Genomic DNA, 26,367 nt, shown 5'->3' with positions numbered 1-26,367 from the left:
TAGCGTTTACTATGTTTTACTTGAATGACCTACTTATGTGCTTGCCTTTTGACTAGAATGGAAAGGGGCAGTATCTTTTTTGTTGTTGTTTTTTTGAAGCACCCATTCTGGGGCCTGCCACACAATAGTTGCTCATTAAGTGAAGTGAATGTTTTTCTCCTCACCAATATTCTTGCGCTGTTTTAGAAAACTCTTCCAGAAATGGTACAGTAACAGCTGATATATAACCAAGAGAGCATCAGCTGCATTTGGACACTGGCCCTGTGCCTAGCTACCTTTGGGCAGTGGGGAAAATACTCTTCCCAGGGAAAGTTGGAGTGGTTGGAATCCATAATTAACGTATAGTGTGTATGCTAATATTATATGTCTTATACTAGGATACAATGCAATGTAATGCATTTAATTGATTGCCTTGCACCCTGAAAGAATGCTAAGTCATTTATTGACACCACATGCAATTCCTGAAACTCAGAAATTGACTGATAGTATTCATACAGAGTTTACATTGTTTCCTGAGAATAAAAACAATGAATGATTAACACTAAGGCAAAGTAGGCCAGGCACGGTAGCTTACATCTGTAATCCCAGCACTTTGGGAGGCTGAGGTGGGCAGATCACCTGAGGTCAGGAGTTTGAGACCAGCCTGGGCAACAAGGGGAAACTCCATCTCTACTAAAAATACAAAAAATTAGCTGGGCATGGTGGTGGATGCCTGTATTCCCAGTTACTAGGGAGGCTGAGGTAGGAGAATTGCTTGAACCCAGGAGGTAGAGGTTGCAGTGAGCTGAGACCATGCCACTACACTCTAGCCTGGGTGACAGAGTGAAACTCCGTCTCCAGAAACAAAAAAAAAAAAAAGAAAGAAAGAAAAAGAAAGAAAACCCAGTAAGGCAAAGTATCCGAATCATACTGTTTCTTATAAATAGGAAATTGATTATCACAACAAACCTGTATATGAAAGAAAATGCAGTTTGTTCTGAAATAGAATTTCAGTACATATTTTAGAGTCATTAAAACCTAATGATCAAGTTCCTTCAGTTGTATTAACAAATAAACAGGTGTTTGATTCCCAGTACTTGTGCAACTGGTTGGGATAAGATCAGAAGTTACCATAGTTCAGTGGCTTCTGAGAACATACAGCACTCTACACTTATAAAGAAATAAAACAATAACTGCTTGGTTTACATTATTATTGCTTAATATGCTACATACCGTAATTCACCAAAAAAATTTATACTTTTCAGTTGAGTATCACCTGAGGTTTTCATTTTGTTTTGTTTCATTTTGTCTTAAATGGAATCACAGGAAGGTTAGCATAATTTGGAGCCAGAATTGCCCACACAGCTGTCAGGTTTCCTGGGCACATTGCAGATCTGAATTTGGGTCATAAACAGCTTGGAGATTTCTGACCTCAAGGGCTGTAGGGGAAATCAAATTAAGCCTGTGAGAGGTAGCACATAGCTTTCCTCCATGGTGACCCACTTTGTTCACTTCTCAGAACAAAAAAGGAAAAGACAGCTGGGTGGCAACAGCCAAAGCCATCTGTTGTAGAAATGGGCACAGAGTTCAGATTTTCAAGGACAGGGCGATTTAAAAACAAAAGCAAAGAGAAAGAAATAGGTCGTTACTGAAATGTCCTTGTAAGAAATAAACAGGCAATGTTAATTCTTATCCAAACATTTTATGAATGTAGTATTCATCAGATTTTATTGATGCTGATCCTTGGGCTTGGCAACAACATTCTTGGTATGCAAAATTTGTTTATACAGTTTGTGTCCAGGTTGGTTCATCCAATTACCTAATAAGGACAAGGTTTAGTTTTCATATTGGCCAGTTAGCTCTGTACAGAGAAAAGCTCTGCTCCTTTGCTGTAGCTTGTATGCTATCCAATTCAGGTCTCTTCTAAGCACGGGTTATTGATCATGTGAATAGTTTGGAATAAACTGTTAAATTATTGGAAGAACAACTTAAAGCAATGTTTTCTTTCATATGGGTAAGAAGATAAGTGACAATAAGAAATACTAGTTACCCTTACCAAGGCCTTATCACAAACTATGTTGCACTTAAGCTCTCTGTCTATATATTGTCTCATTTAATCTTTATAAAACTGCCATTTTTCAGGTAAGGAAACGGGCTTTGAAAAACTAAGTAGCTTGCCATATAAGTCATATAGAGATAAAATAGTAAAGCTGAAATTTGAACCCAAGATAATAATTTACATTTACTTAGTATTTTATGGTTTACTAATTGTGTTTACATACATTCTTTCACTTAATCTTCCCAGACAGTCTTGTGAGATAGTCAGTAGTTATAATCTTATTTTTATGAATGCGGGAGAGGGGGCTTTCAGGGGTCACTCAGCTAGCAGATGTCAGGGCCAGTACAAAAAGCCAAGTGTGCTGATTCCAGGTTTCAAGATCTTTTAACTATTAGACAGCCGAGGTCTGGGATATGTGTATTTATTGTGAAGTTAAAGTCTGTGTAGTACAAAATGAAATGTAGATTTCATAATTATCCAGATTATTCAGGCTTTACAGGGTCCAGACACTTCATTTTTGTTTAATGAAATTAACAACATAACTGGAGAGGGGGAGTGAGTGGGAGGGGGTGAATAATGAGAAATTACTTTTAATGGGTACAATGTATATTACTCAGGTGATGGATACCCCAAAAGCCCTGATTTCACCATTATACAATCTATGCATGTAACAAAATTACACTTGTATCCCATACATTTATACAAATTTAAAAAAAGACACACACACAAAAAAAGTCATATTTTACCCACTCTAGAAGTTGTGTAGTTAACTGATTAAAATTACATGGAATGTATTTTCTTTTTTCTATTTTAATGTTTATATGTTAGCTATACAATAAGTTCTTATTTAATGTCATTGATAGATTCTTGGAAACTTCAACTTTAAGGGAAATGATGTATAATAAAAAGAATTTTACCATAGGCTAATTGATATAAAAAAGAGTTAAGCTTCTACAGCATATTTCTTGTCACAAGAAATCACCAAACTTCTAAAGTTCTCGAACACTTCTAATATTAAACATTAAAATAAATGTGAGCTATTTAAAAAAAGAAATTAAGAATATAAATAAAATGTTACCAGTGAAACATATAGAATATTATAAACAAATTTTTTTAGAGATGGGGAGGTCTCACTATTTTGCCTAGGCTGGTCTTGAACTCCTGGCCCCAAGTGATCCTCCTGCCTCAGACTTCCAAAGGGCTGAGATTATGGGCATGAGTCATCACAACTGGCCAGATTATAGTATTTTTATACAATGGAATTATATGGCAATAAAATTTGCTATGGCTATAGGCAAACATGGATGAAGTTCAAACACAAAGTTGGAAAAAAAAGTCACAGAAAAATATACTCAGTGTGATTTCACTTATATAAATTTTTAAAAACTAAACAATACATTATTTAGGGATACAGATAATCTATTTTTAAAAGGAAGGGAATGATTAACTGAATATTTGGTACTAGGGTTACTTTCAGAGAGAGAGAGTAGGGGATGTGATCCAGGAAAAGCATCTAGAGCTTTCAGATTATATTCTATTGATTAACTTGGGTAGTGGATACACAATTACTTGTTTTATTGATGGTATTTATTTATTATATTTTTAGAGAGAGGGTCCTGCTTTGTTGCCCAGGCCAGAGTGCAGTGGCTTGAACATAACTCACTACAGCCTTCAACTCCTGCCTCAGCCTCCTGAGTAGCTAGGACTACAGGTATGCACCACCATGCTCGGCAAATTGAAAGAAAGTTTTGTAGAGATGAGGTCTCTCTATGTTGCTCAGGCTGGTCTTGAACTCCTGGCCTCAAGTGAACCTCCCTCCTTGGCCTCCCAGAGAACTGGGATTACAGGTGTGAGCTACCATGCCCAGCCTTTATTGATGGTCTTTACATTGAATATATGTATACTGTCTTGTTTGTGTATTTTACAATACAATTAAATATATATATCAGATATAAATATATATATATTTTTATATATATATATATATATATATATATCAGAAAAGAGACCAGAAGAATGTACATTACCACAATAACATCAATTGTATTAGATTGTTTGGTTACAGGTGATTTTGTTTTTCTTTTTCCACATTTTCTGTAATGTGCTGTTATTACTTTCATGATTAAAATAAGTAACCCTGGCCAGGAGCGGTGGCTCATGCCTGGTAATCCTAGCACTTTGGGAAGCTGAGGTGGGGGCATCACGAGGTCAGGAGATTGAGACCATCCTGGCTAACATGGTGAAACCCCGTCTCTACTAAAAATACAAAAAAATTAGCCAGGCATGGTGGTGGGTGCCTGTAGTCCCAGCTACTTGGGAGACTGAGGCAGGAGAATGGCATGAACCCGGGAGGTGGAGGTTGCAGTGAGCCGAGATTGCACCACTGCACTCCAGCCCGGGCGACAGAGCGAGACTCCATCTCAAAAAAGCAAAAAAGTATGAAAGATGTAGTTACTCTGAAGTAAAATAGACCACTCAAGGATTTATTATTCTATGTGGAATAATATGTGGAAAATAAATGTGGAAAAAGGAAAACAAAATCACCTGTAACCAAACAATGTAATACAACTAATGTTGTTGTGGTAATGTACATTCTTCTGGTCTCTACTCCGGAGGCTGAGGATAGAGAATCACTTGAACCTAGGAGGAGGAGGTTGCAGTGAGCTGAGATCGCACCATTGCACTCCAGCCTGGGCAACGAGAGCGAAGATCTGTTTCAAAAAAAAAAAAAAGAAGAAGAAGAAATAAAGTAAAATAAGTAACCCTTACAGGGAAATGGCAATAATCTCACTTAGCCTAAATAAGTCAAAAGTATAACTTGAAGTGGTTTTAGTTAGGATAATGGGTTTCACAAATATACCGGAAGCACCAGTGTCAAAAGGACATCCTGAAGGTGGAAGTTCTACCCACATGTACTCTTGAGTTGCTTAGATGCTGTTAATCTGTTCTTGTGCAGAGCTGCTCATTCTTAAAAATGTATGTAACATTCTGAGTTGAAAGGAGAAGACAGTCACACAGTGAAATCTCTCCCCCCTGAGATAACTATTCTCTCCCTGTTTTGCTGCTATCCTGTCTACACACTGCTATTGTTGCAAAACTTGCGTAACAGTATTGTGATTTGTCAATTCTGTTCTCTCCCATTAGGCTCTGAGCTCTCTGAGGGTAGGGTCTAAACCATAGCCATTTTGCATCTACTGTTTCCTCCACTGTGCCTGGAATAGATTAGCTGCCCAGACAACTTTTATTAAACTGAACAAAAGAAGCAATGAAGACTTTAAAGTGCTGCATTTATAAGACACATGGCTACAGAAACCTGAATATTCTTGGAAGCTAATCTTCACGCAGAATGAGTCAATATGTTTCTGTCCTGTTTAAATACAAGATCTCGAGATAGCATATTATTTATGTCCATCATAAAAACTTAACAAACATTGCACAACACAATAAGCACAATACATTGGTAACTTCTGGCACATTTCTAAAAAAGTTTCTTTTCTATGTACTCTTTTTGTCCACCCCTTACCATCTCTACCTCCTAGAATCCAGCACAGGCTGTAAACCTCAAACCTGCTGTTTTAGCAGTGAGTTATCAGAGGGCCTTGACTTCCTCTTAGAATGATGGTATGCAGCTGAGCTAATAATAGTAGCGTCATCAGAGTATTTGCTGGTTGCCATCTTCTGTTTTAAAGACTTTAAAAACACTTCCTTGTCATAAGGTGGAAAAGAACCCACATGTCTGCAAAATAGTCCTTATCAGGAGAAATAGGAACATAGCACAATTTCTTTCTGGCCCCTAAACATTTGCAAACTACTGACACGACACACTCACATGATGTCTCAAATCTTTAGACATCTCCCCCCAGGCAGAAAAGAAGGAGCCTCATTTTTCTTCCCCTGCTGGCTTTCCTGAGATTTGAGTGGTGGGACTGTGTTGAAACAACTGGCTGGCTTTTTTTAAAGAAACATGTTAATTCAAAACTCTAGGATAAGGGTAGCTGATCCTGGTAGGCCTGATCTGTCTGGATAGTTTCTTTTCAGATTAGTTTGACAGAGATAAGTCTAAGATTTCTCAAAAGCATATTTGCTTTCTATTGAAGAAAAACAAAAAACAAAGGAAACACACACACACGCACACACGTATGCAGGTGACCAGTGATTAAATTTCATAATAAAACACCCAATCCAAATTGCCTGTGCTTAAACTAACCTAAACTACTGATGCAGCCATTTTGAGTGAACTTAGTAGGAAATACAGCCAAATAGGTCTTCTTCCTGGTATTCGAGAAGAAGGAAAATAAAACAATTCGGATATAGGCTTGATCTATGTAACATAGTCACTAGGCTTGATCTATGTAACATAGTAACTATGTCACTGTAAAAGAGTGGTTAAACTTGATCTATGTAACATAGTAACTATGTCACTGTAAAATAGTGGTTAAGAGTATGGATGCTAGAGTCAGATTGTCTAGGTTTGAACACTGATTCCACCACTGTCTAGCTGTGGGATCAAGTTACATAAAACTCCCTGGGACTCTATTTCTGGGTCTGTGTGATGGTACTTACCACTTGTGTGTGTTACAGGCATTAAAGTTATGTCAGGACATATAAATCACTGAATACGGTGCTTGACAACTTCATTATTGATTACTACATGTAGATTATTATAAAGTTCATGAAATTTAGCTTCAGGGGCCCTCATTTGCACACTCTCTCCAAGTTCTCGGAGTGGCCCTAGCAGAGTGTTCATGTGATGGTTAATTTTATGTCAACTTGACTGAACTAAGGGATGCCCAGGTAGCTGGCAAAACACATTTTGGGGTGTATCTGTGAAAGCATTTCCAGAAGAGAAGGGCATTTGGATCAGTAGACTAGTAAAGAAGACCACACTCACCAATGTGGGTGGGCATTATCCACTATGCTGAAGGCCTGAATAGAACAAAACGGCAGAGGAGAAGGGTGAATTTGCCCTTGCTGTTTGAGCTGGGACATTCATCTTCTCCTGCCTTGGATATCAGTGCTCCTGATTCTCAGGCCTTTGGACTTGGACTGGGACTTAACACTATTGGTTTCCCGGATTCTCAGGCCTTTGGGCCTTGTACTGGAACTACACCACCTGGTTTCATGGGCCTCCAGCTTGCAGACAGCAGATTGTGGGATTTCTCAGCCTCCATAATTGCATAAGCCAATCCCTCATTATAAATCTCCTTCTATATACAGTCATGCATTGCTTAATGATGAAGATAAGTTTTGAGAAATGCATCATTAGGCAATTTTATTATCGTGTAAACTTCATAGAGTGTACTTACACAAATTTTGGTACTATAGCTTACTACACACCTAAGCTATATGGTATAACCTACTGTTCCTAGGCTTCAAATCTTTGTGGCATGTTACTGTGCCAAATACTGTAGAGAACTCTAACACAATGGTAAATAGTTGTGTATTTAAACATATCTAAACAGATAAAAGCTACAGTAAAAATACAATGTTATAATATTATGGAACCACTGTTGTATATGTGATGCGTTACTGATCGAAACATCATTTTGCTGTGCATGACTATATCTATATATATCCTATTGGCTTTGTTTCTCTGGAGAACCCTGACTGATATAGTTCACATATATATTTTTTTGAGTTTTGTGAAAGTAAGTGATTTTAATTACAATCAGTTAAGGCTGCTATCTTTCTCCATGTCAAATTTCACTGTATCATTTTCCCTTGAATTTAGAGGTGCTTGAGTGTCCACCAGCATTTTGGGGATCTAAGGGGAAGTTGAGTTGAAAACATATCATTTAACTAAAATTTAAAAACACATTTTGGATTGTTCCAATAAAACAATGAGGAATTATAAAAACCTAATTTGGATATAAAAGAAAGGTGCTCTGTTTTGTTATCTAAAAGTGCTTTTATTGAAGAACTAAGAGAAAATTTACATAAAAAGTTAATGGGATATGAAATAAAAGTGATAAAAATGCATGATGACATTGCTTCTTGTTCAGATACGAAGAAGCAAACTATGTATAACACTTTTTCCAGATCATTCTAAAACCAGTGCTTCCTTAGAGGGAAAAGAGAAATTTTTAGAAGTAATGGATAAACTCTTGGATTGTTTGATACTCTATTAAGAGGAAGGAATCATAAAATCCTACAAAATATAGAAATTTCTTGCTGATTTGATACAAAATACTGACATTGACAAAGATGACATAAACCTCAAAATATGCTTCTGCAATGAAGAAACAGATGAGAAGCTAAATAATTAGTCTATCCGTTTTCACTGGTATCCTGGATTTTTTATAGCTTGTATGCAGAAAAAGCTTGGTAAAGATTTTCCCAAATCTAATATCAACCATAACATATACTATGGTATTAATAATGAATTATAAAACTGAAATAAACATTTTAAAACAGCAACAATTTTTTAAAAACAAAATTTGATTAGCCATATTACAGGAAAAACTAAATTTAAAAAAAGTTCTCTTTAGAAAATTATATTAATATATTATTATCATATGAAGAGGTGATCAGAGAGTATACAGCCAAAAATATTGGTAAAAAGTTGTACAGCCATATGTCAGGCAGTTTATTAATAAAAAATATTATGGGATTTTCCAGATTTTTTATGTTTGTGAATGTAAAAGACTATTTTCCAGAGATAGTCATCACAGTATCTCCTATCCCACATGTTCTTGTTATAAGGTGATTGACACATCCCTCATTGAGAAGTGGAATCTACGTTCCCTGTCTTTGAACCTGAGCAGATGTGACTGTGGCTGAAAGGATGTTGTAGTTGACAGAATAAAGGTCCCTCAAAAATGTCCACATCCTATTCCTCACCACCTGTGAATATGTTATGTAATATAGCAAGATGGAATTAAGGTTGCAAATCTGCTGACCTTTTTTTCTTTTCTTTTCTTTTCTTTTTTTTTTGAGACAGGGTCTTTCTCTGTCACCCAGCCTAGAGTGCAGTGGTGTGAACATGGCTCACTGCAACCTTGACCTGGACTCAAGTGATACTCCCATCTCAGCCTCCCAAGCTGAGACTACAAGTGCATGCCACCATGCTTGGCTAATTTTTAAAATTTTTGTAGAGAAAACGTCTTGCCATGTTGCCCAGGCTGGTCTAGAACCCCTGGGCTCAGGCAATCCTCCCATCTCGGCCTCCCAAAGTGCAGAGATTACAGACATGAGCCACCATGCCCAAACTTTTCTTTTTCTTAAAAATACGGAACACTTCATAAATTTGCCTGTCATCCTTGCATGGGGGCCATGCTACTCTTCTCTGTAACATTCCAATTTTAATATATGTGACCAGGTGTGGTGGCTCACGCCTGTAATCTCAGTACTTTGGGAGGCTGAAGCGGGCAGATCACCTGAAGTCAGGAGTTCAAGACCAGCCTGGCCAAGAGGGCAAAACCCTGTCTCTGCCAAAAATACAAAAATTAGCTGGGCGTGGTGGTGCACACCTATAATCCCAGCTACTTGGGAGGCTGAGGCAGGAGAATCACTTGAACCCAGGAGGCAGAGGTTGCAGTGAGCCGAGATCGTGCCACTGCACTCCAGCCTGGGTGACAGAGTAAGACTCCATCTCAAAACAAACAAACAAACAACAAACAACCCCCCCCACACACAAAAAAACAGCAAAAAAACAATTTTAATATATGTGATGCTGAAGCAAGCATCAGCTGACCTTGAGATGGTGAGACTATACTGGACTATTCAGGTGGGCCCAATATAATCACTAAGGTCCTTATAGTTGGAAGTGGGAGGCAGAAGAGTCAGAGTCAAGAGAGATCTGGAGATGCCATGATGCCGGCTTTAAAGATGGAGGAAGAGCCACAAGCTAAGGAACGCAGGTGGCCTCTAGATGGTGGAAAAGGCAAGAAAATGAATACTCTCTAGAGCCTTCAGAAGGACTGCAGCCCTGCTGACACCTTGATTTTAGCCCAGTGAGACCCATTTCGAACTTCTGACCTCCAGAACTATAATATGATCAACATTTGTTGTTTTAAATCCCTAAATTTGTGGTAATTTCCTAGACCATCAGTGTGAAATTAATATAGATGCTATCTGACTGCCAAGGCTGGTTTGTAAAAGGAGACACAGTGTTCAACTGATTTTCTTCAGGCCCTGCCACCGTGCCATGAGGAAATGGAAAGACCACGTGGAGTGGTCACATATAAATGTTCCAGCCACCAGCCTCAGCGGAGGTCCCAGCCCACAGTCAGCAACAACTCCAGACACGTGAGTGGCAGCAAGATGATGCCAGCCGCAGTTACCATCTGATTACAACTTCATAAGAAACCCTGAGCAAGGGCTGCCCAGCTGAGTTCAACCAACGCCCCAGACCTGTGGGTGATGATAATAAAATTATTGTTGTTTTGAGTCACTAAGTTTTGGGTGATTCATTGTACAGCAGTAGATAGCCGAAGCAGTCAGTATGTAACAACTGTTTAAAATTTACACTTTGTCTTGAGTTGTCTCGTTTTAAATAAGTATTCACTTTCATATCTAATTTTGTATTTGTAAATTCTTTTTTTCCTAGAGAGAGCCCCTCCAAATAGTAAAGTTTCGAATGTACTACTTTAAATCTGGTTCTACTTCTGCACGTAGCCACAATTTCTTATTCAGAATGTGGTTGAAAACATAAAATTATATGTAATTAAACAGACCTGAGGATCTTTGATATAAAGCAGTCTTTTTTTCTGAGACGGAGTCTCGCTCTGTCACCAGGCTGGCGTGTAGTGGCGTGATCTTGGCTCACTGCAACCTCCACTTCCCAGGTTCAAGTGATTCTCCTGTCTCAGCCTCCCAAGTAGCTGGGACTACAGGTGTGTGCCACCATACCCAGCTAATTTTTGTATTTTTAGTAGAGACAGGGTTTCAACAGCAGTCTTTCTTTTTAAAGTTAAAAAAAAATTTTCATTTTGAAAACACTTTAAAATGTTAACAGAAGCAAATTTTAAGCTTATACCACTTATCCATATCACTTTAAACATCAATTGCCTTTTCATTTGAGATAAAAAAAGAGATCATGACTCTCACAGACAGTAAAACTTCCTTTGGAAATAAGAGGATATATTCAACAGATGTATCCTAAGTTACTCTTTGCTGACAGTGTCAACTTCATATAGCACTGTGATGTCAAGGAAAGACAGGAAATCTCTGAGTTAGGTCATGGTTCTTGAAACAAACCATGAAAGAAAAATGTGTTACGTAAAGAATCATGTACAATGTACCAGAATGTAGCCTGAGCCACTTAAAATATATTTTAAGATGATTTTGAGATGATTAGTTCTGATTTCAGGCATTGCCGAATTCTCAGTTCACTCTCCTTTGCCAGGCTTTTCACATTATGTCAAAGCTACTTCATTTATTTCAGTTGATTCTTTGTGTAAAAGAGAGAGCACTGGATAACAAAGTACTGAGTCGGGCTTCAGAGTCAACCGAGCATTTAGTTCTCAAGTTCTCAGGCTGCAGAGAGAGTTCCTACAAGGCTACTCTCTTGCAGGTTAGTAGAACTGGGAGGGACTAAAGTGGCTGGCTGGAAAAACTGGTCGTCTTGCTGTAGTCATTCAGATGGTGTCTACAGTGTGGATAATTTCCACAATTCCAAAGCCAACCCTACGTAGATAAACACTATGAATGTTTATGAATATGGCCAACCCTTGCATAAACACTCTTCCAAAAAAACAGGGCATGCTTCTAGCATTAACAACAAAAGCAGCAAAATATATAGTAAATGGATTGTAAAATGTTGATTTCAAATTTGAGATGGTCTTGTTTGTGGGAAAATCAGAAAGGAGAATATATGAGATGTTTCATTGACTTATTCTGCTGATTGCTTGAAGACAGAGATTAATCATCTGCTATATAAATCATCTCATTCTTCCAGGTTCTGATTTAAAAATGAGCTCTTGGTTGAAAAATCTGCATTACTTCAAGATGGCACCCTATGCTACTATGCTATACCTTCCCTGTTTCTCTTCCTCAGAGAGGCATTCCTGTCTCCATTGCAGGTTCTGTGAAGCAAGGCTTATCTAAGCAGGAAGTTTGGGGCTGCAAACCACTTTTTTTTTTTTTTTTTTTTTTCGAGACAGGGTTTTGCTCTGTTGCCCAGGCCGGAGTGCAGTGACATGATCATGGCTCACTGTAGCATAGACCTCCCAGGCTCAAGCAATCTTCTTGTCTCAGGCTCACATGTAGCTGGGACTACAGGTGCATGCCACCATGCCTGGATAATTTTTAAAATTTTTTGTAGAGATGAAGTCTCGCTATGTTGCCCAGGCTGGTCTTGAACTCCTGGGCTCAAGTGATCCTCCCACCTCAGCCTCCCAAAGTGCCGGGATTCCAGGTGTGAACCACTGTCCTCAGCCTAATGACAGAAAACAGCCCAGGCAGGGACCCAGCAATAGTGAGTAGACGGGGAGGGGGAGTATGGCCTCATGTCAGCTTTACGTATCCTTATCCTCAGGTTTTTTCCTTTCAGGGCTGCTTTCCACCAGACTTCTTTGATGAGGTTAGGGATGATCCCTTCCTTTCCCTTCATGAAGTCACAACATGGTGCAGCCTAGAAATATATAGCTAGTTGCTTTCACAAATGTTTGTATTCAGTCATCACATATGAAGCAGACACAACTACCTCTGGCTTTTTGTTTTCCTCAGTTTAGAAAGCTGAGGCTCAAGACCATGGGAATTATTCAAGGTATTCAAGGCACCATCTCTAATGAGTAGGGAAGCTGAGACACAAAGCCAGTTTGATCCATGGCCAGTGCTTTTGCCCTACACCTCAGACATACCAGGGTGTATGCTGGGGCCTTGTTTTATTTATGTATTTTTGTATCCCTGGTGCCTAGTAGCATGCCTGGCACTCAGTGTGTATTCACTAAATTTCGATTGAATAAAAAGCTAGGATTTATTGTCAAAAACCATATCTTTGAGGAGAAAGATGATATTTGGAAAATTGTAGCAATTTTGATGCCTTATGAAGTTCAGGGAAGTCTAAGTCATTTAGGGAAGCACTGCAACTGTCCCATGAAAGTGCCCTATTTTCAAGGTAGAAGCTTAAGTGTGAGCAGGTTTGCAGGACACTTGTCAGGAGTCAGGGATTCACTGAATGTAGTCAGTGTTTCTGTGTGGGCACTCCCTGCTTATTACCCATTCTGTGAGCACCTTTTAGTTTCAGTCTCACATGTCACTGAGGACAATGGGCTGCACATCAGGCCTTCATGGGGTTATTGGTGACAGTATCACCCAACCCCACTGCACCCCTACCACATGCTGTAGAAAACCAAGTATCTTAAATTGTCTGGAAGTTCTTGGGGGCTGCTAGGTTTCTGATTTCCTTATTTTGTATGTGTGCATGATACAGGAAATTTGCCTTCCAGAAAGCTCGGGAAAGGCTAATGGGTAAAGCCTGATTAGCCTAAGGGGAATAATGTGTTTTTCATAAATAACACTTTCAGCTCCGGCAAGGTAAGCCAATGTGATAAGGACAAATAGAATGAGGAGAATTTTTTTTAAAAGATATATTAACAAACAAAAAATTCTGCAAAGTAAACAGAGAAAACCTACATAATCCCCCAGCCCATTTCCCAAGAATATCATCATTCTTAAAATGAGGTGTTTAAAAAAGAGGATGCTGTATTAATAATTACTGGATCTGTATTTTTAATGATTGCTTTCCTTTAATCTTAAAGAGATAAGTGGACTAATGTGGATAAAGGGCTCTATCTTGGACAATCTGATCAGTCTTTTCTTCTGTGCTGAGCAGGGCCTGCCAAGAGCAGGAAATTCAACGCCATTTACAAAGCTTTCTTGTCTTACTCTCAGAGAAAGCCATCACTGTTCACATCATTCAAGAGGCTGTCTGTAAAAGGACACATAAAATACCAGTTATGAAATATAGAGTACACATTTAGTATAGCTTCATATCATTTAGTGCTAAGCAGCAAGATGATTATGTCAAATAAAAGTTATCACTTATTTATGTTTAAAAGATCAGATAAGCATTGGATAAAATTATGTAGCCTAAGCAAAGGACAATTTCTAAATCTTTTCCTTTTTGTTTTATATAGTCTGTTATTTTTAAAGTCTTCTACCACATAAATTTGCATTTCCTCTTTCACATCACTTATAAAATAACATGTTCCTTTTTTACCTTTGCCTTCTTACTTGAAAAAAACATCCCCAGTCTCCTTCATGCTTTGATCACAAACTCTTCATTTCTCTGATGGTGGATAGTTGGTCGAGCTGCTTTCTGTCTGTGGGCCCTGTCCACTCAGCCTTTTGATGCTCTGTACAATGAGCTGTCATCTCTGTAATTTTAATCTTAGCTCTAGTCTCTAAGTTAGTTTCATGTTCCTATTATGTTTATCAGCATAGATTTCCAGCAAGATGATTATGTCAAATAAAAGTTATCACTTAATGTTTAAAAGATAAAACAAGCATTGGATAAAATTATGTAGCCTGTAAATCATTTAAAACTGGTGTGCTAATTTTATCTTATTTTCCAAAACCCTCACCAAGCTCACACCTCTCTGAAATAAGTGTTAGCTTTTTGGGCTGCCTTCCCCCAGTTGCTCTGTGCTCCAAACAGATGCCTGTGTTTAGTCCGAGCTAATATGCAAAGGGACCTAGTTTTAAAATTCCTTAGCTGCTCCGCAAAGAAGAGCGCTGCCAAAGCTAGTTGTGTGCCTTCCCATATTTCACAAGTAACAAAATAATTCACAGAAAACACATAGAAGAACAGAAAGGAGAAATCTCTTCCCAGGGACTATCTGATTATGTAGATTAGAACTCACGAATATGGTATTTTCTAATTTAGGAGGGAGAGAGTAAACAAATAAATGTTCCAGGGCAGTCAACCACATCCCCCATTGATATTCCGTGTGAAAGTGTCTCTGGCCTAAGGCACCTGGTTGGTTTGCTTTTTGTCCCGTCCTGGGAGAGGTGTCGCCTATAATAACAACGCTAATTATAATGAACAATAAATGATAATTTATGGGTTACCAAGGACCAAGAAGCTCTGGGAGTCTTCATTAAAACAACAGCACTACAACCTCTGGAGGTACGCCGTAATTATTAGATGTTTACGTACCCTCATCAGCGTGCTAAGTTTTTATTGAAAAGCCCCCTCCTTCAGTCCCTCCTGAATTTTTTTAAATTATGGAAAAATTCCAAGACACAGAAGTAGAAAGAATACTGTAATGCAGCCTCGAGTACCCATCACCCAGCTTCGACCCTCAACTTTTTGCCTATCTTATTTCACCTCTCTTCTCCATTTTTTTTTTCTCTTGGACTGGAACATTTTAAAGCAAATACCCAAACTTGTAGCATTTATTGAATATTTTAGTAAACGCCCCGACAATGTTATAATAATTTGGTGGGTTATTGCAAAATGGAACGGCAAGACAAAATAAAGAAGGAATGTAGAAAACTCTCCCGTGGCTGAAAAGGCTGTCACAAAGGTTAGCTGTTAGGAGAAGCGCCGCGAGCGTGACATTCCCCCGAGAAGGGCGGAGGCAGCCAGGCGAGAAGGCACAGCCCCGCAGGGCAGGTAACTGAATACCTTCCCCGCTGCCCACCCAGGCATGCGCAATCCAGACCCTGGAGTTGCTAAGGCCCCAAGGCAGAGAGAGGCTCAGGCTACGGAGAAAGCCAATCAGAGGGCTCCAAGACTGATAAGTTAGCCAATCCAGATTCGAGGGTGAATCAGGTCCTCAGCATTCCCATCGCCCCACCCGCATCCAATCAGAGAGCCGGCTACTTTGGGCGGACTTTTCAAAACAGCTAAAACAAAACAAATCGGGGACCTTTAAAAGGCGTAATGAGACCAGAAACGATCTCCTTCCGCCCCTCTGTCTTCCCCCGTTCCCCAACGCAGATCAATCGCGGAATAAGCCCGACGCCCAGATTCCGCTCTCCGCCCTAGCGCCAGGCGGGAGGACTGGCTCGGCAAAGCCGAGGAGAGCTAGGGAGGCCGCGAGAGAGGCTCGAGACGGCGGCTTAGGGGCGGGACTCTTTTTTAAAGTCCGTGGAGGAAGTGCAGGATCCCTCCGCGGGGAGTCACGTGCCCCGCCCCCTTGGGGGCGTCGAAACTCTTAACAAAAACAAGGGGCTCGGGGAGGCTTCCGCTGAGGCGGCGGGGGTGCGGCGGTAGGCTGGTCTTCCGCGGCCGGCGTTGCGCCGCGGCGGAGGGTGGGCGCGCGGGGAGCGGGATGGAGCCGGGGCTGTGAGGCCGAGGCGGCGGTGCCTGGGAGGAAGGGTCGGATGCCGGACCGGGGGCACCGCTGAGGCGGTGGGTCCCCGACCTGCGAGACAGGTTTGGAAGCCCCCGCTGCGCCCAGTCCCTGCGGACCGCGAGGCCGCGGGCGGGTGGAGGCGCGTCTCCGGCACGGTGAGTGGACCCGCCCAGGGCCGCCGTGGGTTTCTTTGTTCGTGGTGGGGACTGTGGGCTTTGAGGGGGTTGGTACCATGCGAGTGCCTCGGTGCTGCCTGCTCCTCATCCGCTGGAGCGACCAGGGTGCTGCCCTCAGCCCCAGCCCCGGGGGGAGCTGGCGCCCGCGATGGACAGATAGATGCTGGTGGGGTGGACGGAGGTTGCGACTAGGTTAAGGGCAGTCTCCGCCTCGGTGCCCCTCGCCCCCGCTCGTGTTGTCACGGGGACATGCTGGCGTGGTGCTTCTCGAATTGACAGCCCCGGGGCTCTGCAGAGTTGCGGGGCCCCGGCATCAGTGGGTGGACGGGTGTTGTCCGTACGGGCGCGGGGCGGGCTGGACTGGACTTCTCTCCCCGGACCGTAGCCGGGTGTGCCGCGCCACCCCACGGCTCCTGGGACGGGGGTATCCGCCTCTCGGGTAAGTCCGGAATCGGCGCTGCCGCAGCGGACGGGAAAAGCTGGGGGCGGGACTCTCCGAGAGGGGCTTCTGCAGCTGGGCGCCCCGGGCGGGCGGGGCTCGGGAGTCTCCTCCCTCCGCTTCTTTGTTCAGTCGCGAGACTCTCCCTCCCCTCCCCCCTATTGTGCAACGCCCCATCCCCGGGACCCGCTGCAGTCGCTCGCCACACTGCAGTCCCCTGGGCAGAAGGCCCTCCCTGGCGCGACTTCAGGTGGGGCAGACGGAGGGGACGCCGGCGCCCGCGGACAGTTTCCTGTTTGTGAAACGCCAAGAGGCCAGGGCTGGCCGGTCTTACCCAGCGCTGGCCGGCGGACCTGACCACGGCTCCTCCCCCTGCCACACCTCCCTGGCCGTGGTCGGGATTGCCCTGGGGCTCTGGCGGACGTGACTGGTCCCTTCACCCGCTCCTTGTCGGGGTGTGCTGGGGCGACCCTTGCTGGAGGTACTGGCCTCAGCCCTTTCTCCCGCTTCCCCACCCCTCTTACCCCCAGATTACATTCTCTGTGTGGTGTCTTTACTGCAGATGAAGGATTTGGGGGCAGAGCACTTGGCAGGTCATGAAGGGGTCCAACTCCTCGGGTTGTTGAACGTCTACCTGGAACAAGAAGAGAGATTCCAACCTCGAGAAAAAGGGCTGAGTTTGATTGAGGCTACCCCGGAGGTAAGTTGGCAGAAAAGATAACTTGCTCAAGCAGCTGATGGGGCTTGGAGGAGGTAACCCCCCCGCCCCCGTTGAATCATGACTAAAGCCTGCAAAATTTCTTAAAAGTTGTTCTTTCTGGAGTACCAAGATAAACCTTATTATAGGTTAATGCTTTTGTTTCTTAGCAAGAATGAGAGTGATACTTTAGAGAAGTGGGGTTTTTTGTTGTTTTTAATGTGGCACCCTCCTCGCTGCCCCCCATACTCCAGCCTGCAGCTTCAGGATGGGAGACTCCGGGTGAATTGAGCAGTTCATTTGTGCAAACACCCTCTGCCTGTGAAATACATATTTATAGTAGAATCTTAAATGACTTTAGAAAAGCAAACAAAAGAACCCTTTCTCTCCATTCCAAGGGAATTGAATTATATTTGCTATAACTCTCTGAAATCTTGCAACAGTTCACCTTATATTGAATTGCTGAAGCTCTTTTATGATGCGTATTTTTAAGAAGCAGTGATTTACGTCTTACAGATGATAAAGTGTATAGCTTTAGTTAAGCGATACCACTCTTTCCACCTATATTCTTGAAGATTGAGGGAAAAAAATTAACCTTATTCTTGGGAAAAAATTAACCTTATTCTTTGGACCTGTATGTGTTTTTCATCTGGTTCTAAGAAAATTGTAAACCTTGGTTCTTGGTTTTTATTGCAGAATGATAACACTTTGTGTCCAGGATTGAGAAATGCCAAAGTTGAAGATTTAAGGAGTTTAGCCAACTTTTTTGGATCTTGCACTGAAACTTTTGTCCTGGCTGTCAATATTTTGGACAGGTTCTTGGCTCTTATGAAGGTATTTCATCATTTTTATAAATATGTCTTCCTTTTTCTATGCCCAGTGCCTAGCACACAGGGTTCAAGAAATATTTATCGAATGGGTATAATAACGTCCACTGTACATAAAAATTTATAATCAGAATTGTGATCGTTAGTGCCAGAATAAGACTACAAGATTAATTGTATTGTTGTATCTTAGGTTTTTCTGTTGTGTCTTAGGTTTTACCTCTTAAGTACTTTCTCTTGAATATGTGACAAAAAAAGACTACTATTTTTTAGGTATTTGCCATATATTTATAGTCCTCAATATAAGATTTCATCTGCCATCATGCTTCTCTTGAAGCCAGATTTTTAAAATACTGAAGCATGACAAATGAAGTATAACAGTTTATTAAATATGACCGGCTGCCTTCCCTAGAAGTCTCTTCAAAGCAGGGAGCCATGGTTTTATTAACAGTCACCAGCAATGGCTAGAAAAATGTGGGGAATCTTCTGCCAGTAGGATTGCTGTCAGCTGCTGGGTCAGTTCTCAGGGCATTGAAAAGAAAAGGGCCGCCATCTGTCCATGGCAGCTTTTACATATGTCCCACTCTGCACACTCGTGATATTTCTCTTGGGCAAAATTTCATTGAAATATGGAATGACTCTTAAAGATTTTTATGTAAAAAGATAAGTATAAAATATTTTAATATCCCAGTACATTTTGTTTTGGTGTTAAAAAGCTTAATTTATTTTGGGGGAGATTATATTATGAATTTCATAAGTCTGAAATACAAATTATACTTTAGTGCTAGGAATCTAGCTTTTGAACCTGCATGGAAATTTTTGTACCTGCATTTGAATTTACATAATTTAAAGGTTCAAAAAACTTTTTTTTTTTTTTTAAATAGAGATGGAGGCTTGCTGTATTGGCCAGAATAGTCTTGCTATGTTGGCCAGAGTGTTCTCAAACTCCTGGCCTCAAGCAGTCCTCCCACCTCAGCCTCCCAGAGTCCTGGGATTACAGGCGTGAGCCACTGCTCCCTGCTGCCTTTTTTTTTGGGGGGGGGAGGTCAAGAACGTCTAAAATGTGAAAATGTGTATAATTGTGGGTAAAGAGCCAGTACATATAAGAGAAACAACTTGATTGTGTTCTGTCTTAAGAATAGGAGCATCATTACAATATTCTAAGTATCTGCTAAGTCAAAGTGACAGTTGTTAAAAGAAGCCTCTTGTTTTTTTCTCAGGTGAAACCTAAACATTTGTCTTGCATTGGAGTCTGTTCTTTTTTGCTGGCTGCTAGAATAGTTGAAGAAGACTGCAATATTCCATCCACTCATGATGTGATCCGGATTAGTCAGTGTAAATGTACTGCTTCTGACATAAAACGGATGGAAAAAATAATTTCAGAAAAATTGCACTATGAATTGGAAGCTACTACTGCCTTAAACTTTTTGCACTTATACCATACTATTATACTTTGTCATACTTCAGAAAGGTCAGTGGGATTAAAGATACATTTTGTACTTTGAACATTGCTATAGCTAACAGTAAATAATTGGAATGGCAATGAAATTTATATTTTTACCTTCTTCAAACTTTCAACTTCGACTTTATTGTTAAATTTTTTTTTTTTTTTTTTTTTTTTTTTGAGAAGGAATTTCGCTCTTGTTGCCCAGGCTGGAGTACAATGGCGTGATCTCGGCTCACTGCAACCTCCACTTCCCGGGTTCAAGCGATTCTCCTGCATCAGCCTCCCAAGTAGCTGGGATTACAGGCGTGCGCCACCACACCTGGCTAATTTTATATTTTTAGTAGAGACAGGGTTTTTCCATGTTGGTCAGGCTGGTCTCGAACTCCTGACCTTAGGTGATCCACCTGCTTCTGCCTTCCAAAGTGGTGGGATTACAGGCGTGAGACACCGCGTCTGGCCCTGGCAAATCTTTAAAATCATTTAAAATCATTTAAATCTTTGGAAGTTTAATAAATCTTTGTTCTTTGCATTGTATAGGAAAGAAATACTGAGCCTTGATAAACTAGAAGCTCAGCTGAAAGCTTGCAACTGCCGACTCATCTTTTCAAAAGCAAAAGTAAGTCGATTCCTTGCTTATGTATATATCTCACAGTTTCTATTTTGAATTTTTAAAAAATATTTTTCTTTTTTTTTTTTTTTTTTCTTACAGCCATCTGTATTAGCCTTGTGCCTTCTCAATTTGGAAGTGGAAACTTTGAAATCTGTTGAATTACTGGAAATTCTCTTGCTAGTTAAAAAACATTCCAAGGTAATTACAGTCATTATTCTTTAAGGCAAATTTTTTTCCTGATGTTGATTTTTTTCTGTGGTGACTTAAACATTAAGTAATACTTTATGGGACTCTTAACTTTTACACTTGTTTTTTTTCTTATATCTCTAGTGTTAAAGTTCTCAAAATGCAGCTTTGACCCAGACAGTATTAATCCGGAAGGGAACCTGGTCACTTAGCTCAGCTTCTTTCTGCATATAGGTGCCCCTTCTGTAGTAATCATGCCATATGATAGTACAGCTGTTCCATTGCCACATATGCATTGTTCTAAAATGCATACTAGGTAGTAGACTCAGAACAAACACTAATGGGATAGGATGGGATCCCATCACACCTGTAGGACTGAACTGTCATCCCATTAGCAGCAGCATCAATTAACACCAGCAATATTGATGTTTTAAACCCCAATGTCTTTTCAAATCCTTTAGGCCAGCTAAGTAAAAGTAAGTCTTACCATCACAAAGAGATATAAAACAAAAGCACAATACTTTTCTTAAACTCTCAGTCTAGTTGGGGAAATGAGGAACTTAACATGAAGTGGTGTGTTCTGTCATTTGTTATTGTGTCTTGGTGCCAGGTAATAGTGAATATAGAGAGTACTTTGGGATTTTTTTTTTTTTTTTTTTTTGGAGACAGTCTTGCTCTGTTGCCCAAGCTGGAGTGCAGTGGCATGATCTTGGCTCACTGCAACCTCAGCCTCTCAGGTTCAAGTGATTCTCCTGCGTCAGCCTCCCGAGTAGCTGGGGCTACAGGTGCTCACCACCATGCCAGGCTAATTTTTATATTTTTGGTAGAGATGGGGTTTCGCCATGTTGGCCAGGCCGGTCTTGAACTCCTGACTTCAAGTGATCCCACCTGCCTTGGCCTCCCAAAGTGCTGGGATTACAGGCGTGAGCCACTGTGCCCGGCTTACTTTGGGTTTTTTTTAAGCAAAGAAATAGGGCAGACTAGGAGAAACACTATGACTGGGAGCCTGTTTGGAGCAAAAGAATCTTTGACAGTGAAAGTTTCAGCGAAGGCTTACGGCCAAGAAATTGGTGGACTAGACAGATACAAAAGTCATTTTAGGGTAGACTTGCAGGTACAATGTCTAGGTGGTAGTCACAAGCAGGAGTAAGGCTGTCCAACTCAAACAGTGGTTTTGAAAGCCAAGCATGGAAATGAGGCAAGGAGTCTTGAATGACCAAGATTTGTATCTAATGGTGGATATAATATTAGCATAATTGGCAGGAAATTTGGGAGAAGTTAATTTGTGATGAGAGCAATATGATTTTAGATGCTTGTGTACACAGGTGGGTGTCTAGTAGGTGTTTGGCGTTTTGGAATAAGAAGATAAACTATAGTTGGAGATTGAGGTTTGGAATTTCTCATGAAGAAGCAGTAGTTGAAACGGTAAGAAGCTTGTGGAATCCTTTTTGTAGGGGTCAGTTGAAGCTCTGGGGTTTTCAGCGTTGGCCTTTCCCCCCAACATTAGGAGCCAAGTGAAGAAAGGTACATCCCCACAAGTAGAAGCACTGTCAGACTGGAAGGAGGTTTTTAAGGAGGTGGTCAGGAGTATTGAATTTTTATAAGAGATCCAATATAATGAAAATTGAAGGTCATTGGATGTGTCAGAGGTAATGTCAGTAGAGCAGTGAGAAGGAAGTGGTAGAAACCAGATTACAAGTGGGTTAGGATGTAGCTAGATTAGGTGAAAATGGGAAGCCAAGAAAATAGATCTTCTGTTTTCTGGTGAAAATATGTGCATGTGAAGCATTTTGTTTGTAACAGATAACTTTTTGCTTTAGTTATGATTTTATTAGTTTTTATCTGAACTTTTTATTGATAGTGATAGCTGGAACCATCTTCAGTGAAAATTGATTCGTTGAAATAAACTGAAGCCATTCCGAAGGAGGAGGGAAAAAAATACGTAAAAAGAAAAACAAAAAAGAAATAAACTGGAGCACTGCCCAGTGGTGGCGGAACTATGTCCTTTTTGGGAAATTCCTGTTCTCTCATATCACTAACTTCTTTAGTTTTGTATCTGGTGTTATAAGTGTGTATTACCAGCAATCCAAACAATGCCTTGTTGCAGGAACCCAAATTGGTTTCTGTAACAAAAGGAATGTTAAATTCCTTTGCATTGAGACTAAGGACTATACTTGATAGCTGATTTATTAACAGACCCAGAGTGTTTTTAGGTCAGTGTTTTCTTAGAATAGGCAAAGCTTTCTGTGTATTGAATCCTATGTAGTTTTATACTTACGGTGCTCCTCTCCTAAACCAGTGGTTCCCAAATTTTGAAAGTTTGGCTGCACATTACAATCACCTAGGCAACTTACAAAACTCTTGATGCCCATGTTGCACTCATTGTCAATTAAATCAGAATACCAGGGGTGGAAGCGGGTAGTGGGAGCCAGGCATCTGTATATATATATTTTTCATAGCTCACCTAGTGATTCCAAGGTGCAGCAAGATTTGGGAGACATTGCCGTAACCTCTTAAAATATTTTTTTTTCAGATTAATGACACTGAGTTCTTCTACTGGAGAGAGTTGGTTTCTAAATGCCTAGCCGAGTATTCTTCTCCTGAATGTTGCAAACCAGATCTTAAGAAGCTGGTTTGGATCGTTTCAAGGCGCACAGCCCAGAACCTCCACAACAGCTACTATAGTGTTCCTGAGCTGCCAACGATACCTGAGGGGGGTTGTTTTGATGAAAGTGAAAGGTAGGCAGGTTCCTTGACTAATTAAACTTCCCTAGACTAAATATTACTGAGTTTATTATACTCAGAACTGTGGAATAGTGTAAGACATCAGAGAAAGCAAGCACCTACACTAACAGCTAAGAATTAAAGCCCCCACTCTTCAGGCAAGCAAATTAACCAGAAGTAGTATTTTAATATGTAATGATTTATAAGGTCCTCTCCAATTTTTTTAGTTTTTTTCTTTTTTATATTTTTTTGAGTAGAGATAGGGTCTCGCGATGTTGCCCAGGGCTGGTCTTACATACTCCCAGGCTCAAGTGATCCTCCTGCCTCAGCCTCCAAAGTGCTGAGATTACAGGTGTGAGCCACTGCACTCGGTCTCTTTTCCCTTTTTAAACTGGTTGTTTTCCATCTTTCTCCTATTTCCCTTGCTCTTGAAATACAGCTAAAAAACCCCAAAAAAACAAAACTGAAAAAGAATTCTGGGCTTTGTAATGTTAGTATGAATTCCTAATATTGTGCTGTGGTGAAGAGATTGAGGGGTAGGTGCCTGGAAAATAAAGGGAATCACCACCACTGATGGGGAAGACTTCTATATATGTTCTCAGAGGTTTGTCAATTGGTGTTGTCTTATTCAGAATTTGATTACTTTGTAAAGTGAATAACTTTGCTAAATTTGTTTGTTTTATGCCGTAGAGATAAAGGGCCAGAAGTTTCATTTTCATAGCTTGTTAGTTTACTTTGATATTTGACAGTGTAAGTGGTATAATAAATCACTGATGCAAGAAATACATCTAAATAGACCATATGCTAGGAGGTATGTTGTTTTTAGTCTTCATTACTGGATTTAAAATACTTAGAATTCTACAATTCTAATACTTGCTGATAGTTATTAATTGGTACAAGAATAATAGTTTGGCAAATAGTAACTTGTTTAAACTTAAGAAAACCTATATTTTCTTTCTTTCTTTTTCTTTTTTTTTTTTTTGCATGTGCCACCATGCCCAGCTAATTTTTGTATTAATATTTTTTGTAGAGATGGGATTTTGCCATGTTGCCCAGGCTAGTCTTGAACTCCTGGGATTAAGCGATCTGCACACTTCGGCCTCCCAAAGTGCTAGGATGACAGGGATGAGCCACTGCACCCAGTCCAAAAAATCTATATTTTCCAATGAGATTACTATAGACTTCATTTAGGAAGTCCTTATAAATTTTGTCTCTGTAAAGCATAAATTTTGAATATAAAAATCCTCACTAGAGATACTCATATAGCAGCTTTATTTTGGCTATAAAACATTTAAGTGTGTTTTAAGTAATGGTATCCTCTTTTTTTGTCTCTTTTTCTCTTTAGTGAGGACTCTTGTGAAGATATGAGTTGTGGAGAGGAGAGTCTCAGCAGCTCTCCTCCCAGTGATCAAGAGTGCACCTTCTTTTTCAACTTCAAAGTGGCACAAACACTGTGCTTTCCATCTTAGAAATCTGATTGTTCTGTCAGAATTTATATTTACAGGTTTCAAAGCAATAAATGGGGGAATAGGTAGTTTCCTGGTTTAGCCCCCATCTAGTCAGGAATTAATATACTGGAATACCTACCTTCTATTTGTTATTCAGATCAGATCTGGCCTATTTTCATATTTATCCTAAGCCATCAAATGGGGTAGTGCCTCTTAAACCATTAACAGTACTTTAGACATTGGCACTTTATTTTTCTCGTAGATCTTTAGCTACTTTGGGGAGGAGGGAAGGTGCTGATACCTTCGATTTGTTACTTTTCAAGATTTTTAAAAATAACTAGTGTAGCTTATCTTAAACATTTTATAAAACCTTCAGATGTCTTTATTTAAGCAGATTGGAAGTATGCAAGTGCTTCCTTAGCAGGGACAGTGGATAATCCTTAATGGTTTATCATAGATTTTACCCTCCCCCCTTCTCAGAAGAGTTGAGTATGCTCTTAAATGTCAAACACATTTTTGTTGTTTTGTTTTTTAAATGATCAGTGTCTATTTGATGTGATGCAGATCTTATAAATTTGGGAATTATAATATTGACATTTCTGTGATTTTTATATATGTAATGTCTTAATTGAGATTTCTGCTAAGGCAAAAATAATTAGGCTAGGGCTCTTAGTTTTCATTCCTGTTGCCCAAGTATTGTCAAACTATGGTATTATTTTAATGTTACTTTAAAAATCCATAATCTGCTAGTTTTGCATGTACTTATATGAAAACAGTGCAGTAAGTTGAAAACTCAGTATCTATGGAATTGATAAATGTTGATCTGGTGTAGTATATTTTATCTCATTTTCTTATATTAAAAAATGTCTGCATGATTACATTTTATTTCCTTTGTAATTTACATTTCAAAATAGTGTATTGCTATATGGGTGCCAAGATTGAATATGAAGAACCCGAGTGTTTGTAGTATTATAGTTTTAAGCAAATCTGTGTGGTGATACAGCCATAAGAATGGGGCTTATATAAACTCTGTACATGTAAGATTTTGTACAGAGAATTTTTAACTTTATAAATTGTATATGAACATGTAAATCTTTTAAAATGTACATAAAATACTGTATTTTTTTACCTTGTGTGTGATAGTCTAGTCATTGCATGTAAATATAATTTATTATGTATTCTGTAGTATAAATCATACATTGATGACTTACATTTTTACTGGTAAGTCAACATCCGTTGGATGTTTTCTGAAGTGGCTCTTTTTGAAGTGATAATAGATTGTAATTCAAAATAAAATTATTAATGAATTCTCCTTGTTTGGGATCACATCTTAATTTTTAATCTGTTAAAAGTTCTTGATGTATTTTAATGAGAAGACTTTAGGTGAGGCTACAGTGATTCCAGAGTGAGCCTTCTAACTGGCTAGCAGAAGTTCTCTAGGTTTGGCATCTGTGCCTTGGAGATACTGAAAGAGAATCTGTCATTTGACAATTGACCTCTTTGTGGGATGGACTCATTAAGTATGCTCTCAG

At 40.0% G+C, this 26,367-nt stretch overlaps 1 protein-coding gene, 2 long non-coding RNA genes and 1 other non-coding gene across 5 annotated transcripts in view; 2 read left to right on the top strand and 2 right to left on the bottom strand.

Moving 5' to 3' along the window:
* LOC129143727 (uncharacterized) overlaps positions 1 to 10,430 on the top strand; it is a 79,148-nt gene extending 68,718 nt beyond the window's left edge. Inside the window, exon 3 of the long non-coding RNA XR_010156558.1 lies at positions 10,169 to 10,430. This is a non-coding gene — a long non-coding RNA (uncharacterized LOC129143727). The remainder of the gene's footprint in view (positions 1 to 10,168) is intronic.
* On the bottom strand, positions 9,261 to 9,370 carry LOC112209040 (U6 spliceosomal RNA). The gene has a single exon (XR_002943726.1). It is a non-coding gene; the product is annotated as a U6 spliceosomal RNA (small nuclear RNA).
* A 3,260-nt stretch (positions 10,431 to 13,690) lies between the features above and the next one.
* Positions 13,691 to 16,947, bottom strand: LOC134809881 (uncharacterized). Its single transcript, XR_010156556.1, has 2 exons — positions 14,202 to 16,947; positions 13,691 to 13,910 (listed from the first exon to the last, which is right to left on the bottom strand). It is a non-coding gene; the product is annotated as an uncharacterized LOC134809881 (long non-coding RNA).
* Positions 16,105 to 26,147, top strand: CCNG2 (cyclin G2). Of its 2 annotated transcripts, none has more exons than XM_001147453.8 (8): positions 16,105 to 16,439; positions 17,462 to 17,599; positions 18,293 to 18,430; positions 19,641 to 19,891; positions 20,405 to 20,483; positions 20,577 to 20,675; positions 23,197 to 23,402; positions 24,733 to 26,147. In XM_001147453.8, exons 2-8 carry the CDS (start codon positions 17,462 to 17,464, stop codon positions 24,854 to 24,856), a joined length of 1,035 nt encoding a protein of 344 aa, XP_001147453.1. In that variant the 5' UTR covers positions 16,105 to 16,439; the 3' UTR covers positions 24,857 to 26,147. The 2 variants fall into 2 exon arrangements, with proteins under 2 accessions (XP_001147453.1, XP_009445965.1); XM_009447690.5 differs by lacking the exon at positions 16,105 to 16,439 and adding an exon at positions 17,091 to 17,380.
* Positions 26,148 to 26,367: the final 220 nt, after the last annotated feature.

This window comes from Pan troglodytes, chromosome 3 (genome assembly GCF_028858775.2).
Source record: "Pan troglodytes isolate AG18354 chromosome 3, NHGRI_mPanTro3-v2.0_pri, whole genome shotgun sequence".
NCBI classification, from domain to species: domain Eukaryota; kingdom Metazoa; phylum Chordata; class Mammalia; order Primates; family Hominidae; genus Pan; species Pan troglodytes.
Note: the sequence above shows the minus strand (reverse complement) of the source record. Positions and strands in the feature narration are given on the sequence as shown.